Here is a 14,641-nt window from a genome sequence, read left to right as displayed (position 1 = left end):
GTGTTTACATGAATTTTCATTGATACGGACATAGTCATAAATAAACTATTAACAAAACTTACATTTTTTTAATCTAAAGGCTTGTCTTCCTCAGGAATATATTACCGTAGCTGTATTTGGCAAAAGGTTAACGAATATTTGATACTCAATGCTCTTTATCTTCGTAATTTATTTGGCCTTTTTAAATTTTTTTAACGATCGTCACAGGTGGGTCTTTTGTTGACGAAACACGAGTCTAATGCAAATACTACATTTCAATCCTTGTAATTATTATTAGTTTATTTACAGCTATACTTTCTAATTTGAACGCAACATTTGTATTTTTACCTACTGTTGAATGCATAGATGTTTTTACGTTTCTAATGCATTCTAACACATACAAACACACGCGTAATTAATTGAAAGAGAAATTGTACTATAATTAACAAGACACATGATGCGACTTAACCATGATCATAAATGTGCAATTCAGTTTATATTTATGTTTTCATTGCTATACCATCAGTGTTATCACTTAGAAAATGATAGTGTGATAACATCCTCCGTTTGTTGCGTGGCGTTTTGACAATATTTGTTTTTTCTACTTATATGCTAAGTTGTGGTTAAATTGGTTATTTGGTGAAGTCTTCATATATATGCCCAAGGATCATAATTAAGTTTAAATGATATGTATTCTAAAGGAACCCTGTGCAATTTACAACTATTAACCTCAAGTAAAATTATTTCTGTTGTTCGGATTACTCAACATTGACAAGAATGGATACTAACGTTCTGCAGACTATTCATTAACAGTAAGTATTGAATACTGAAGTTCTGTAAAATAAAATCAATGCAAATTACAGCATGAATAACCATTGCTGATTCGTTTTTTGACCCGCTGCAGATAAAATGAAGTGTAATAATTGCATCAAATTGAATATTTATCTAAGTCGCGGTTGACGTCACTGTTCTTCAAAAACATGTACTTAGCCATGAAAGACAGAGAACAGTCTATACAATCCTGTAAAATAATCTCCACATGTACAGTGATTTAATATAAATCTTTAAAACTGAAAAGTATGATAACGGAAGTCGAATTTCTGCAATTACTGACATTTTAATAAAATCAGTTCATCATATTAAGTGCGAAATATAAACTAGTTTATATTGAAACCGCATAATGAATGAATATGACATCGCTCTGTAAATCGCAGTATCAATCTGAAAACATAGTATCTTTCCTCTTGTGATAAGTATACCAATTTTGAAGCAAACAGCATTAACAATAATAACTCTAAAATAAAGCATAACTTTTGGTAAAGAACAATGCATATTTTTTTTCTAATTTAAATGTTTACTCCCAATTAACAAGTTTTGCTTTTATAAAAAAACATTAACATGGAATATATTCATAAAATTTCATTTGAAATTCGTCGGCTTAACAGAAAAAACAAGATATCAGTCTCAATTTCATTATTCAAATTAAATGCATGCCATCTACTGTGTTTCGCAGGATTATAAAAGCTGAGATAACCATATAATATGTTCGACGGGTTACAAATGAATTCAAATCATTTTATATTATTATCCCAACAATGTCTTATTGACATGATATCTCAAGTCATAAATTTCCAAAGTTTTGAAGATTTGAATTAGTCTAATGATTAAAACGGTGCAGAAGAAATAATTATAAAGTTTTACGAGAAACATTTTTTATCAGATGAAACCGAGAGGTCATCCCTATCTCACAGGTGAATGGACATATACTGCCATGTAAAATAAAACACATGAAAGACAGAATAAAGCAAACCCCATCTACGCATAAATAAATAACTAAATGAATAAAAATAAATGTTATTTTACCCGATTATTACTGTACACAAACGCCATGTTCAGTAGTATGTGAAAGGATAACCTAATGTATCGTTAAATTGAAGTCCCCGTCTTTTAAAAAAGACATTTTGTTTTATATTGTCATTTCGGTGTCTTTTGTAGCTGCCAATGCGGTATGGGCTTTGCTCATTGTTGGAGGCCATATGGTAACATATAGTTATTAATGTCTGTGTCATTTTGGTCTCTTGTGGAGATTTGTCTTATTGACAATCATACCACATCTTCTTTTTAATGTCTTACCATAACAACACAATGGCGGTATGTATAAATAGTTATCAAAGGTACCAGGCTCATAACTTAATACGCCAAACGCGCGTTTCCCGAGGTACGTTAAATGAATAAATTAAGCATTGACTTAACATTAAAGGATGAATATATATATAAAAAAAACAACTACACAATGAAAACTTTAACCAAAACTATCACAGAAATATCTGAAATTATATAAATCTTATAAACTTATTAACATAGATGAACAAAAGCATACTGCGCAAGCATTCCTTCTAATTGAGAAACTGTCGTATTATGTGAATAAAATAGCAATCAGATCATCAATATACTTTTTATTATTATTGAGAATCTATTTGTTTTTATGTGATATAATATTTTATACACTGACATTCATATGAATATCAAGTGTTTTTTTCTCTCCACAGGAAAAGTTTTTATATTTGTGCAAGTTAAACTTCAGAAATTAGCTTCTAGGAACAATTCATAGATGTAGAATTGTACCTGCATTCGTAAGTGAAACTTCATATACGAGCTTACAGGAACAATTCGCGGAAACTTTCCTAAGTGATTTTGTTATGTTATATAAATAAAATTCTCTGACTAAATATTTGTTTTAGTTTGATGTCTGACTTTAGACAATAAAGTATCAAATATAGGACACGAACCATCTTCTGTTCTGGTTTTATATCTATGCTTAATGACGGATGGTGTATGTCTAATTGATTCTACATTTCTTTTTTCTAAAGAAAAATGACGAATCAAAAAGCGATATTGAATACCAAGCTTATCACGGTATTTCATTGTAATAGTTTGCATAAGCCATGCTTTTCTCATTGCTAATTGAATTCATTATTTTAAATGAAATTTTGCACGCATACAAATTCAGCTTTATAATTTTACCAGTTAAACTTATCTTGTACATAATATAATCCTGAATTTAATAATCATAGGCAAAGAATGGACAGATTATTACCAGAATACATTAACAAAGTTGTAACTGTGATATTGTTGACAATATCATGTACTTTTTTTAAGAGTCAACATAATGTAAATGTAACTGCAAATTTTACACTTTCTAATGAAATTAATGCCGGATAAATAATTTATAAGCATTACTATAATGTGACTGCAAAAGCAAACGTGAATTTGTTACACCATTGACGAAAGAGGAGGGCACATGGGAACCGCTACCTCGATATAAACTATTATATTTATTTTATTTCATTGACAATATTGATGTTCAATTATTTCAATGTAGAGGATGTTAAATCGAACTTCCCATATGAGGTGTCGCACACTAATGATCCAACAGCACACTTATTATGCTTGATGGTGCTGAAAAAATTCCTTGATATTTTTATCTGATTCTGTTATATACTTTTAACAGAAGTTATTACCAAAGAAAGCATCGAATAGAAATCTGTTATCCGTTGAGATATAGTAGTAAAAGCCTGTCTATTGAATAATTTAAGAAGCCAAAGTACAGTTATTATTATGTTTAAATTTTGCTAAATTGCATAAATTGTTGAAATCATATGAAATAAAGGAATATATCTTAAGCAAAGTTCTGATTCTTTATCCGGAAATGGTTATACTGTTTGTACTACAAAAGGAACTACAGTAACTTTCAAAATACCATGAAAAGCAAAATATACATAGCCTTATTATTATTAATAGATAAAAGTAAAACATGGATTAACCATAAAGGTTGCCTAATTGTTTATTGTCTATTGTACATGCCATAAATTAGGACGATTAGTTTCTCTTTTGAATGCCTTCACATTTTGTCATGATGTGTGCTTATAGAGCTTGCTATACGATATGTGTTCATCGTAATGTTGACATCATTGAATGTTCTATAGACGTCTTTATCAATTCGTGAATATGTGTTTCACTGACAATTAGATAACAGGGTTTTCATTTTATTTTGAAAGTTTATGTCATATTTTGACGTATCAAACGCCTTCCTGGTTTGTTTTACTTTCACAATTACAGTTACCACCGTCCTATTATAAAACAATGATATGTCTTCTATTTTTTACGTTTTTAGCCTGCTTGTAAAACCACCATGACTGGAGACAATATAACACAGATTTATACAAACAAAACCATCTTTATCGATGACACAGCGAATGAAATAAAAATGAAAAAGAAGGTTAGTCTAATGATTTAAATTTAATTTTCCTCCTCATAATAACACACCAATCAACTTCCTACATGTTTTAGATAAGGCTGTGCTATTATAACTGCACATTAATGATGTCTTCTATATGATCGATATCGATTAAAATCTTGCAAGGGACATTGAAAAAAAAAACGTTTACTGATATTCTATTCATTATCAACATCAGTCAATGTTTAATGTGACAGCTTGGGAATATGTGTTATTTGAAGTCAGGAATATGACAGTTCTTGTCCATTCGTTTTTGATGCGTTTTGTTATTTGATTTTGCCATGTGATTATGGACTTTCCCAATTGATCTTCAGTTCAGTATTTTTGTGATTTTACTTTTTGCAGGAGATAAAGCTAAAGGAAGTACTAAAAGATGGATAGATATGTATTATTTTGCACCTGTCCTTCGTCAGGAACCTGATGTTCAGTAGTTGTCGTTTGTTTATGTGTTTCATGAGTGTTTCTTATTACTCGTTTTCATATAGATAAGACTATTGGTTTTCCTTTTTCAATAGTTTTACACTAGTAATTGTTGGGGCCCTTATAACTAACTGTTCGGTCTGAGCCAAGACGCCGTGTTGAAGACCGTACTTTGAACTATAATGGTTTACGTTTACAAATTCTGACTTGAATGGAGAGTTGTATCATTTGCATTCGTACCACATCTTTTTAAATCTATGAGGAAGAGAATAGAAAAATAACTAAAATACCGAATTCTGTGCAGATGTCTAGTTGTGCATTTTAAAAAACACCTAGGATTTCACATGTTTGATCGTTGACTTAGCTTTGAAAGCAATATCACTTTGAAAATACGTTGCTTTTTCAAATTTGCCTTTCATGAGGTAAACATGCTTTTGGAATGTGGACATGGTAGACGATGTAAGGCAAATATGGTTCATGTCATAACACAAACGGGAACCTATTTTTTTAGCCATGGCGTTGTCAATTTATGATTTTGAATGTTCCTCTGGTATCATGCGCCCCTCTTTAAGATAGATTAATTATCAAACATAATACAAAGACTGCTTGTATTATTTTATGAATATTTTAGAAGTATGGAGAAGATTGATTAGCAATAGAAGAAGTTGTGGTATAACGTCTATGAAATATCATCATGTGTTTTAGCAATCAACAAGAAATATCATAGACTAAGGATTTTCCATCATACTTCAACTTAAATCATGGTTTAGTATGTTCAATGCAAATAAGTCTCAACTATCTTATGAATGAAAAATGGTGCCATAAAAAAAACAAGGCAATGGAGTTGTTGAAGTAAAGACCAGTATACTAAAAATACCGAACTCAAATGCAAATTCAAAATTGGGGAGTCCACATAAACTGACAAAATCATTCCGAAGAAAATGATAGGTTATACCAGTTTTCATATCAAACTTTACCCACAGCACTACTTGCATGACAGACGGTTATAGTTCCGTGATATTGATAACATTCGGTGGTTAACCAATACAGACAACATTGGTTAATATCACAATTCAGCAGCCAAAACTGTAATTATACATATATGGTAACCAATAAGAACCTTGAATTTAAATACTTGAATTAAATTCTTTCCGTCATATTTCATAACTGGTAATTTCTGGACGGACATTTGAGTGGATAATTTTACGTGTATTCATTGGAATAGTCATTGTTTACTTTATATTTATTACATTACATTTCATACTTAATATTTATTAACCTTAGATTTTTGAAGGAATATTTAAGTGGATCTCCTTTAGTTTATTCTGTGGAATAGTTATCTTGAATACGATTGTTATTGGATTACTGATGAAACGAAAGAAAAAATCAAGAATGGGGTTCTTTGTCGCTAATTTAGCTTGTGCAGGTAAGTAACTACATGTATATACGTTTAAAATCAAAACAATTAATTTCAGCATTCTGCATTGCTTTATAAATCCTCTTAGATAGTCTATGTATATATTCCCGTCTTTGATTTTGTTATTGAATTTTCATTTGTTAAGTGTTTCCCTTAGGAGGTGCATACCTTTTTAATTGACAATAGAAGAGCTAGTGGAAAAGGCAAATTTATCTGAGTGTAATGTATCTAACTTAATATACTTTTCTTAATCATGTTAATTACATTTTTATGAATTTTACAAACAACAAATAATGTGAGGAAAGCATGTGAAATGAAAATGGATCAAAAATGTTATGGATTACCAATTCTTATTATGAACCCCGAACAAAAGAACTCAATAAAAAGCTGTCACGACAAGGCATTAAACAATAAGATTTAAATACAGTGCCTTTTAAATGTAAGAGTCTGTGACAACGACTCTTTTATTCGATACATTTGTATATAAATTCAAATATTGCAGTCAGAACTTTTATGACTTTGAGGAGTAGATATTGCAGAGTAGTTCTTCTGAATAATCCTGTTAGTTGAGTTTCGAGATGGGTGTTTATTTTTTTAATATAGAAATGAGCAATTAAAACAAAACAAAAAAACACTCACGTGCGTATCGTACCAGTTGAGTTAAGGTTTTGAAAGTTTGTATTTACTGATCTTTAGTTTAATCAAGTGCAGCATATAATAATCTAAAATGGTGTGGTGACCAATCATCAGCTGTAAGATATCTAACGTTTTCCTGGATTTCCATAACTGAAAGCAGAAGTATGAATTATAGCAATATTTGTAGTACCCTTCATATTGGGAGATATATACTCGGTATTCATATGCTGATGGCATGTTGCTACTTAGAAATGAGAAGATCACAATTGGGAAACTGAAATCATCTCCTTTGTCTTTAAGGTTTGTTTTAACCGACCATCATTGACAATTTCTACAGTTAGTCAAAATGTGGGGCAGATTTGTCTGTATCTGTTGTATCTTTTGTATCTAGTTCCATGAGATGGATGGAAGAAGGACAAGTTTGTTCCTTTGGGAATGTTGATAGTTTTTTTTTTAAATCACGTCCTCCAAACGTAACAAATATGTTGTCAATCAAGAAATCAAGAATCTTGATAATGTCAATTTCAGAGATTTTTTTTAATAAGAACAATTTTTCACAAAGTAGGATTTTATCCCTCTCTTAGACAAGTATCTATGTCATGTATGTTGGCCATTCTTTTTCATGACACAAAGCAATACCATCTATTTCAATTAGCCTTTTAGTTAGGAATGGGGAATACATGTGTAGAGTGTAAAAGTCAAATGCTTTAATACTAAGATGAAAGAGTCTTATATCGTATGTACTTAAAGATCTTTTTTTTTTTTTTTGTATCAACATCAAAAGAGAAATATCATAAATTGAAAGACAAGAACGCAACAAATTACCACTACACTGAAACAAATTGGTGAGATGCAAACCTTTAACATGTTTAAGTGTAGATTCCGAGCCAAGCCAAACAAAATATTACTAAACCAATCTTATCAATATTTTGACATTTTTGTTGAATTGTTATTATTTTTGATACGTGCTTTTTAACTCCACGGTTGAACAACTAAATTTATTTTCAGATTTGTGTGTTGGACTTTTCCATGTTTTGCCGGAAACGATTCATGTTTGGTTCGAGATTGATTGGAATGAGTTCACCTGTCATATATTTTATGGATACCTCGCAACGTTTTCATTTTATGTGTCAACATATGCCATAGTTGTTCTTTCTATAGACCGAATGAACGTGGTAGTGAAACCATTATCAACCGTCACTAAATTAAAGACATATAGATGTGGACTAGCACTGTCTTCATGGATTCTTGGATCGCTACTTGCAATTCAATATGTTGTGCATGTGACTTACTATTCACCAAAAAAATATTTAAAGGATGCATGCCTCCACGAATTTCCGTACGACCAAGTAAGTAATAAGATATTATCATATGTCACAATTTTCTTAACATTTCACATGCACTTAATATAAAATTCAAAATGCAATGGGGAATGTGTCAAAGATACGAATAATCCGACCAAAGAGTCGAAGCCGAAGGCCACCACTGGGTCTTCAATGCAGCGAGACATTTCAGCTGACCCCTAAACAAAAATGTATAGTGATAATGGACGTCTTACTATACTCCGAAATACACAAGAAACTAAAATTAAAAATCATGGAATACTAACAAAGGCCAGAGGCTCTTGACTTGGGACGGGCACAGCAATGCGCATGTCATCATTTATGATGTCCTTGTCTTAACCTCTATTTGAGTTTTTAATCTTATACTAAATTCGCAAAAGAACAATTCGTGATATTTCCATAGTCTTGTATGATTACTTTTTAAACAATATTTAGTTCAGAATTAATGTCCTGACTAATGCAACTTTATTAATTGTATGTCATTCCAATGTAACGGATTGCATCCAGCATTACAGATTACATTTTTCTTTAACGTAACAATATCTTTATTGCATGTTTGCTGTATTAACTTACTACGTTTACAGTTTATGATTTAGTATCCCTTGTGTTAGTTTACCTAATAGTTTAGAGAAGCCCTATTTGGTAAGATATAACTTATTCATAATATTAGTACCTACAATATTATTAGTTACATAGTATGCTAGTGACCTAATACGGTATATATGGGGTCAGGTCAGTAAATTCCATATATACCGTATTCTCTAACTCTATGGAAATTTATATACCGTATTACGTCAGGAGCACACTATGAAACGAATTTATCTTACCGACTATCTTAACGTGTTAAATTTAAACTAGTGACCTATGAGCAAGTCTCCAATACAGTTAGCATTAACATGATTTAGAAACTACTTCCTTTGATCCTACAAGAACAGATGTCAACAATGACAACTTGTTAGACTTAGATGAGTTTTATGAATTTATTTCACTTTATCATCACTTTCTTCGTCTGTCGATTTAAGATATATAAATATGGATTAGCATTGTCTGCATGGATACTTGGATCGCTACTTGCAATTCAATATGCTGTGCACACGATATACTACCCAACACAAATCTTTGGCGAGGATTTTTGTCGTAACGAATTTCCATACGATCCAGTAAGTCACATTTTCCTCTGCAGTTTACTTGCCGCCTACACTTATATATAGTCCCCGGTCATTTTGTATGATGTCTTGGTCTATAACTCTATTTCTAATTTTAAATATAACCCGTGATTCAGAATAAAACAATTAATGAGATTTTGAACAGCTTTTTACAATACCTTTTTTAAACACCATGTAGGTACGAGTCATTGTGCTGATCAAGGCTACTTTATACATTGTTTTTCGTCCAAATCTATTAGATGTCATCTAGGAGTTAAATGTTGCATGAATATAAAATAGACTATATTAACTATACTTTTTGGACCTTTTGGATTATAGCTCTTCATCTTTTATATATGCTTTGGATTTCAAATATTTTGGCCATGAGCATCACTGAAGAGACATGTATTGTCGAAATGCGCATCTGGTGCAACAAAATTGGTACTGTTGATTTTATTAACAATCACCTGCCATGTAAAGGCTACTAAAAATCATTATTTCATAATCACAGATTTATTCAATGAAGTTAATATATAAATCGTTCGTGAAGGCAACACCATTCAATACATATATACCAAAGACTTTTTTTCTAATTTCAATTGTGCATTAAATCAAAGTCACTAGATGTAAACATGCTTTATAAGGTTATCAATGCATGTCTGCCTTGTATATTTCTTTCAGATAATTTCAAAAAAAATAATAAAAGAACCAATTCAAATGAATGCAGAATGCAACTCCTCATGTCTTATTAAATTCCTTCGATATATAATATTGCGCTTGAAGTATCCAGTTATTAATTTGCTAATGTCATTTACTCGTTATGTCTTCTCAATAACAGCAAGGATTTTTTTTTTGCAGGAACTTCGGTATTTTGATGTGTGTGTCCTCCTTATAATACCGATAATATTAATTATAACTTGTTATATAATGATTTATATGGCGATCCACAGAAGACATACTTGCAAATTTATGACAACAAACTCAAATAGCGACGGTAAGAATACACTATTTATAACTTTTTTTAATGAATGAGAATTGGTACTAGCAATGGTTTTAACTCGAGAACTGTATACCATCTTATTAAATCTAGAATTATCTGATGCCTCATCATATAACGCTAATATTAGTTATCGTGAATATTTTATACTTGAATCATGAATCTGCGAAAATAAGTCGGTTTACATTATTCAATTTCAAACTTTTAATAAACTAAACGTTTGCAAGTTTAGAGTGTATATTGAAATTAAATAACAATAGTTTATCATAGTGTCGATATAATATATCGATTTTCTATCGAGTGATACATAGTGTTCTGTAGTTGTTACTTTAATTTGACTTCTAATATGTATATATTACCTTGTGTAATTAAAATAGTTCATAAAAATAAAGTTTAGTCCGTTGCAACAACGGTAAAACGTCGCGATTTTTTTTCTAATTTCTTGCATTCTATTATGAGTTGATCCGTTATTTGCATTATAGGTTGAAATATGTTATTCTTAAGCAAACACAATATATGCTCTTCAAAGTGTTATTTTGGGTTGAATATTTTTGCTGTAGAATATGTTTTTAGGGGGTACAAGGATATGTTATTATTTCAATTAAGCGAGTGTAGTTTAGTTTCTTTTTAAACTTTAACCGGTTTCGGAATCAGCTGTTAATTCTTTCTTTATTAAGAGCAAATAGTTTCCACGAAACGATAACAAAAAATAATTAACGTTAATTTTATGAAGTAAGAACCATCATTTACTGTTTTAGACCTATTTCAAATACAAAGTGTAATGTTTTTGTAGGTATGCATGAACGTGTTAATTTCAACGCAAAGATGAGGACTGTTAAACAACTGTTTGTGGTTTCAGTAGGTAAGATTTAAAGATTTTAAATTTGAATCATAAGCAATATTTTGGATTCACAGTTTGTCGTTGGATACCAATTTTCGTGGATTTCAATCGCAAAGGGTCAACCAAAAAAAAAAATGAAAATAAATGGATCCACAGTTCATACGCTGATTGTAATTTTCGAGCAGCATTTAATATTTACTAAGTAATTAACAACGATTAGTACTTTTGTCACACAAATGCATTTTTTGTTTTTGATAGAGTTATGCATTTACACCATTTTTTTATTTCAGTGTATGTGATATGCTGGACTCCATTATTCTCTGCATCTCTGCTATGTTATTACAATGTGTTAAAATTTGGAATAACGTACAGAGTACTAGTTGGACTAGCACCATTGAACAGTTTGACAAATCCAGTTGTTTTTCTCTTATTTAATCATAACATTTTCTGCAAATGTCGTAAATCTTCGAACAAAAATACCATTGTTTTGAAAACTAACAGTTCATCTACTAATGTTAAAATAGTTAATGCTACGTAACTGTGAATACAAATTTTAAAAGTTTTAACTTTGAAATCGTTCACCTTAGTATTCAAACACCATCATTGTAAATATAACGGAATTTGATGACACCGTCGTACAAAGTGAGAGGTTTAGTGCTATAAAACCAGGTTTAGACCACCATTTTGTACATTTGAAAATGCCTGTACCAAGTCAGGAATATGATAGCTGTTGCCTATTCGTTTGTGATGTGTTTTGTCATTTGATTTTGCCATGTGATTAGGGACTTTTCGATTTGATTCCACCTGAGTTCAGTATTTTTGTGATTTTACTTTTTTTCATGGTACTCATTATGGTCCAACCCGATAGAGAGGTTGTGTCTGGTAATCGACTTTTGCACTGCCACATACACCACAAATATATTTGGTTTTATTGGTTTATTGAATTTGACGTCTGACCACCTTTTTAAACGTAGAAGATGCTTTAAAATCCGTTGTTTACATTACTTTGTCACCAAAGACAACATTTATTTTTTTGTTAAAAGTTTCGAAATTCAGAAAACACTTTGAACATTAACTCTGTGGCGAGAATTTCGTAAATAAATCCCGTCGATGTCACATGAAACAAATGAGAACAAAAGTACTAACAAAACATTATAAAGTCAATTGTTTCTACAAAGTTCATTTACAGAAGCTAACATTTAGTTATAATATACTATAAAAAAAAACATGTCTACGCGGCTACCAAAGATGCAGAAAACTAAATTGTTATCAGTTGCACACAAAATAAAGACTTCATACGCTGGCAGTCAATTCATTTCATCTACATTCTAGCGGAAAAAGACTTCTTAAGACATCGACAATTAATACCAGAAATTGATAGAGCAAAAGTCAAACTTATTATTTATTTTTGATAGTCAATGCGACAACTAGAAACAAAATTGAAAAACGTATACTGCACAGTAATTGATCTGCAAAAAAACTATAATGAAAAAAAACATTCAAACAATTCAAACGGGAAAACAAACTGTTTGAAATATGTACAAAACAAAAGTTATAACAAAACAATATGATATACAAATCTTCATAAAAAAACATCCACAACTGAATAATAACTCAGTTAATGTGAAGGCTTTCAACGTGTTTGCTGGTGTAAATGCTTTCGTAAAAATATCTATTTTCTTTCAATATGACAGTTGTTACCTAGTCGTTTTGATATGTTCGATCTTTACTTTGCCATTTGAATAAAATTTATTCCTCAGTGTTCGGAATTTTTTTTATTTTATCATGTCACTTTTTGTTCACACATAATTGTATTTATAGAAGATGTTTCGATTATAATTGCTAGGAGACAAAATGTCAAATATTATTATTTTTCGCATATCGAAATGGTTGTTTTCCCCAAGTTTGATTAGATACCTTTTTTCATTTTATATCAAAATTAGTGTTGCAAATTCTCCGACTTCTTACATTTACATAATCAATAACTTTATGTTACGTGTTTTTGCATAACTTTTATGATCTATATAATTGATCGATGTAACAGTATGAAACAATTACTGAGATCCTTTAAAGAACAGCGATATAAACAAAGTGTTTCACATAACGCTTAATGTAACGATAATTCGATCCTGAAATAAAATCTCATTTTCATTTTACATACAGTTTATTTTACGTCAGAGCCATTGACGGAGATACACAAATCAGATAACAGAGTTGTCTCTTGAGAACTGACTTCATATCAATTGATTTCTAAGTTTAATTATAGAACGTTGATCGGATCAAGGTGTTAAAAATGGACGCTGATTTCGAATGCTTTTAAAATAATGCATCTGGTTTGATAACTTGCCTGTCCGAATTACAAAGGCTGAATTGTCACTTTGACAAAACACCACAGTTGAAATTGATAGTCATCTGTTTTCTGATTTGTAAATGTAAATAATAATGATTAAACGTCTTATGATAATTGGTAATATTGTAAGAAAAGATTTTTTTATATTCCGTCTTTCAATATGCATTTAAATGAACAACGCGCAGAGGTAAACGAAGAAAATTATAAAAATTTAGCTAGCTCTTTCAAATAAACACTGATAAGATAAATGCAGAGTCTTTTCATATTGGCCAGATTCACTGTACCTATGATGAAATGCATTAATCATATGTCGATGAATAGTCATATAACCCATAATGTGTGTCCTTTTTTGTAATTGAAATGCGAATGTTGGAGTACATTAATACGAAAATGTTCGGGCAAATTTTGATCGTTCTATGAAATAATATAAATAGATTTATTTTCATACATACTCTAAAAACTAATTAACTAGGTCTTTTGAAATAAACAAAAAAGTTTCGAATGGATAACCATTGTTATATTCCTGACTTTGTAAAAGCTTTTTAATGTGGAAAATAGTGGATTTAATACGGTGTTAATGCTAGCTTAACCTCTCACTGGTATAAAACTCGCGTATGATAACATTATACTGACACCACAGTGAGTAAAACAGCAGCATATGAATCCCTTAAAAATGATTGCAAACATCGGTAGAACTACAATGCCATATCAAATAACCACGCACGCCATCATGTGCATTTTTTTCGTATTCCTTTTAATCCTTATAGAACTATCATTCTATTGAAATAGTCCTTTGATCTTCAAATACTGCTAACTAAATGCACCACATGCTTTTTGAAACAGGTTTAAATCAACCATTTTCTACATTTGAAAATGCCTGTTCCAAGTCAGGAATATGACAGTTCTTGTCCATTCGTTTTTGATACGTTTTGTTATTTGATTTTGCCATGTTATTATGGACTTTCCGAATTGATTTTCCTCTAAGTTCAGTATTTTTGTGATTTTACTGTTTGTGCAATATGAATTTAAATGTACATTACATATTTCTTTTATAAATACATTAAGTTACATATGTCATTCGTTTAGAAGAATTGTAAGGATATATACATGCCAGTTTCATAAAAGGAAACAGTAGTAGACCGCTGTTCAAAAGTCATAAATCGATTGAAAGAGAAAAAAATACGGGTTACAAACTAAAGCCGAGGGAAACACTCGA

General features: G+C 30.6%; 1 protein-coding gene across 1 annotated transcript; it reads left to right on the top strand.

Annotated features, from left to right (window-relative positions):
- Positions 1-363: 363 nt before the first annotated feature.
- Positions 364-12,038, top strand: LOC139502778 (arg8-vasotocin receptor-like). The gene is made up of 7 exons (XM_071292364.1): positions 364-791; positions 4,154-4,258; positions 5,981-6,122; positions 7,758-8,098; positions 10,096-10,231; positions 11,028-11,096; positions 11,366-12,038. Exons 2-7 carry the CDS (start codon positions 4,172-4,174, stop codon positions 11,611-11,613), a joined length of 1,023 nt encoding a protein of 340 aa, XP_071148465.1. The 5' UTR covers positions 364-791; positions 4,154-4,171; the 3' UTR covers positions 11,614-12,038.
- The last annotated feature ends 2,603 nt before the right edge of the window (positions 12,039-14,641 follow it).

Source organism: Mytilus edulis, chromosome 14, assembly GCF_963676685.1.
Source record: "Mytilus edulis chromosome 14, xbMytEdul2.2, whole genome shotgun sequence".
In the NCBI taxonomy this organism is placed as follows: Eukaryota; Metazoa; Mollusca; class Bivalvia; order Mytilida; family Mytilidae; genus Mytilus; species Mytilus edulis.
The sequence above is the reverse complement of the archived record's forward strand: the minus strand, read 5'-3'. Positions and strand labels throughout refer to the sequence as shown.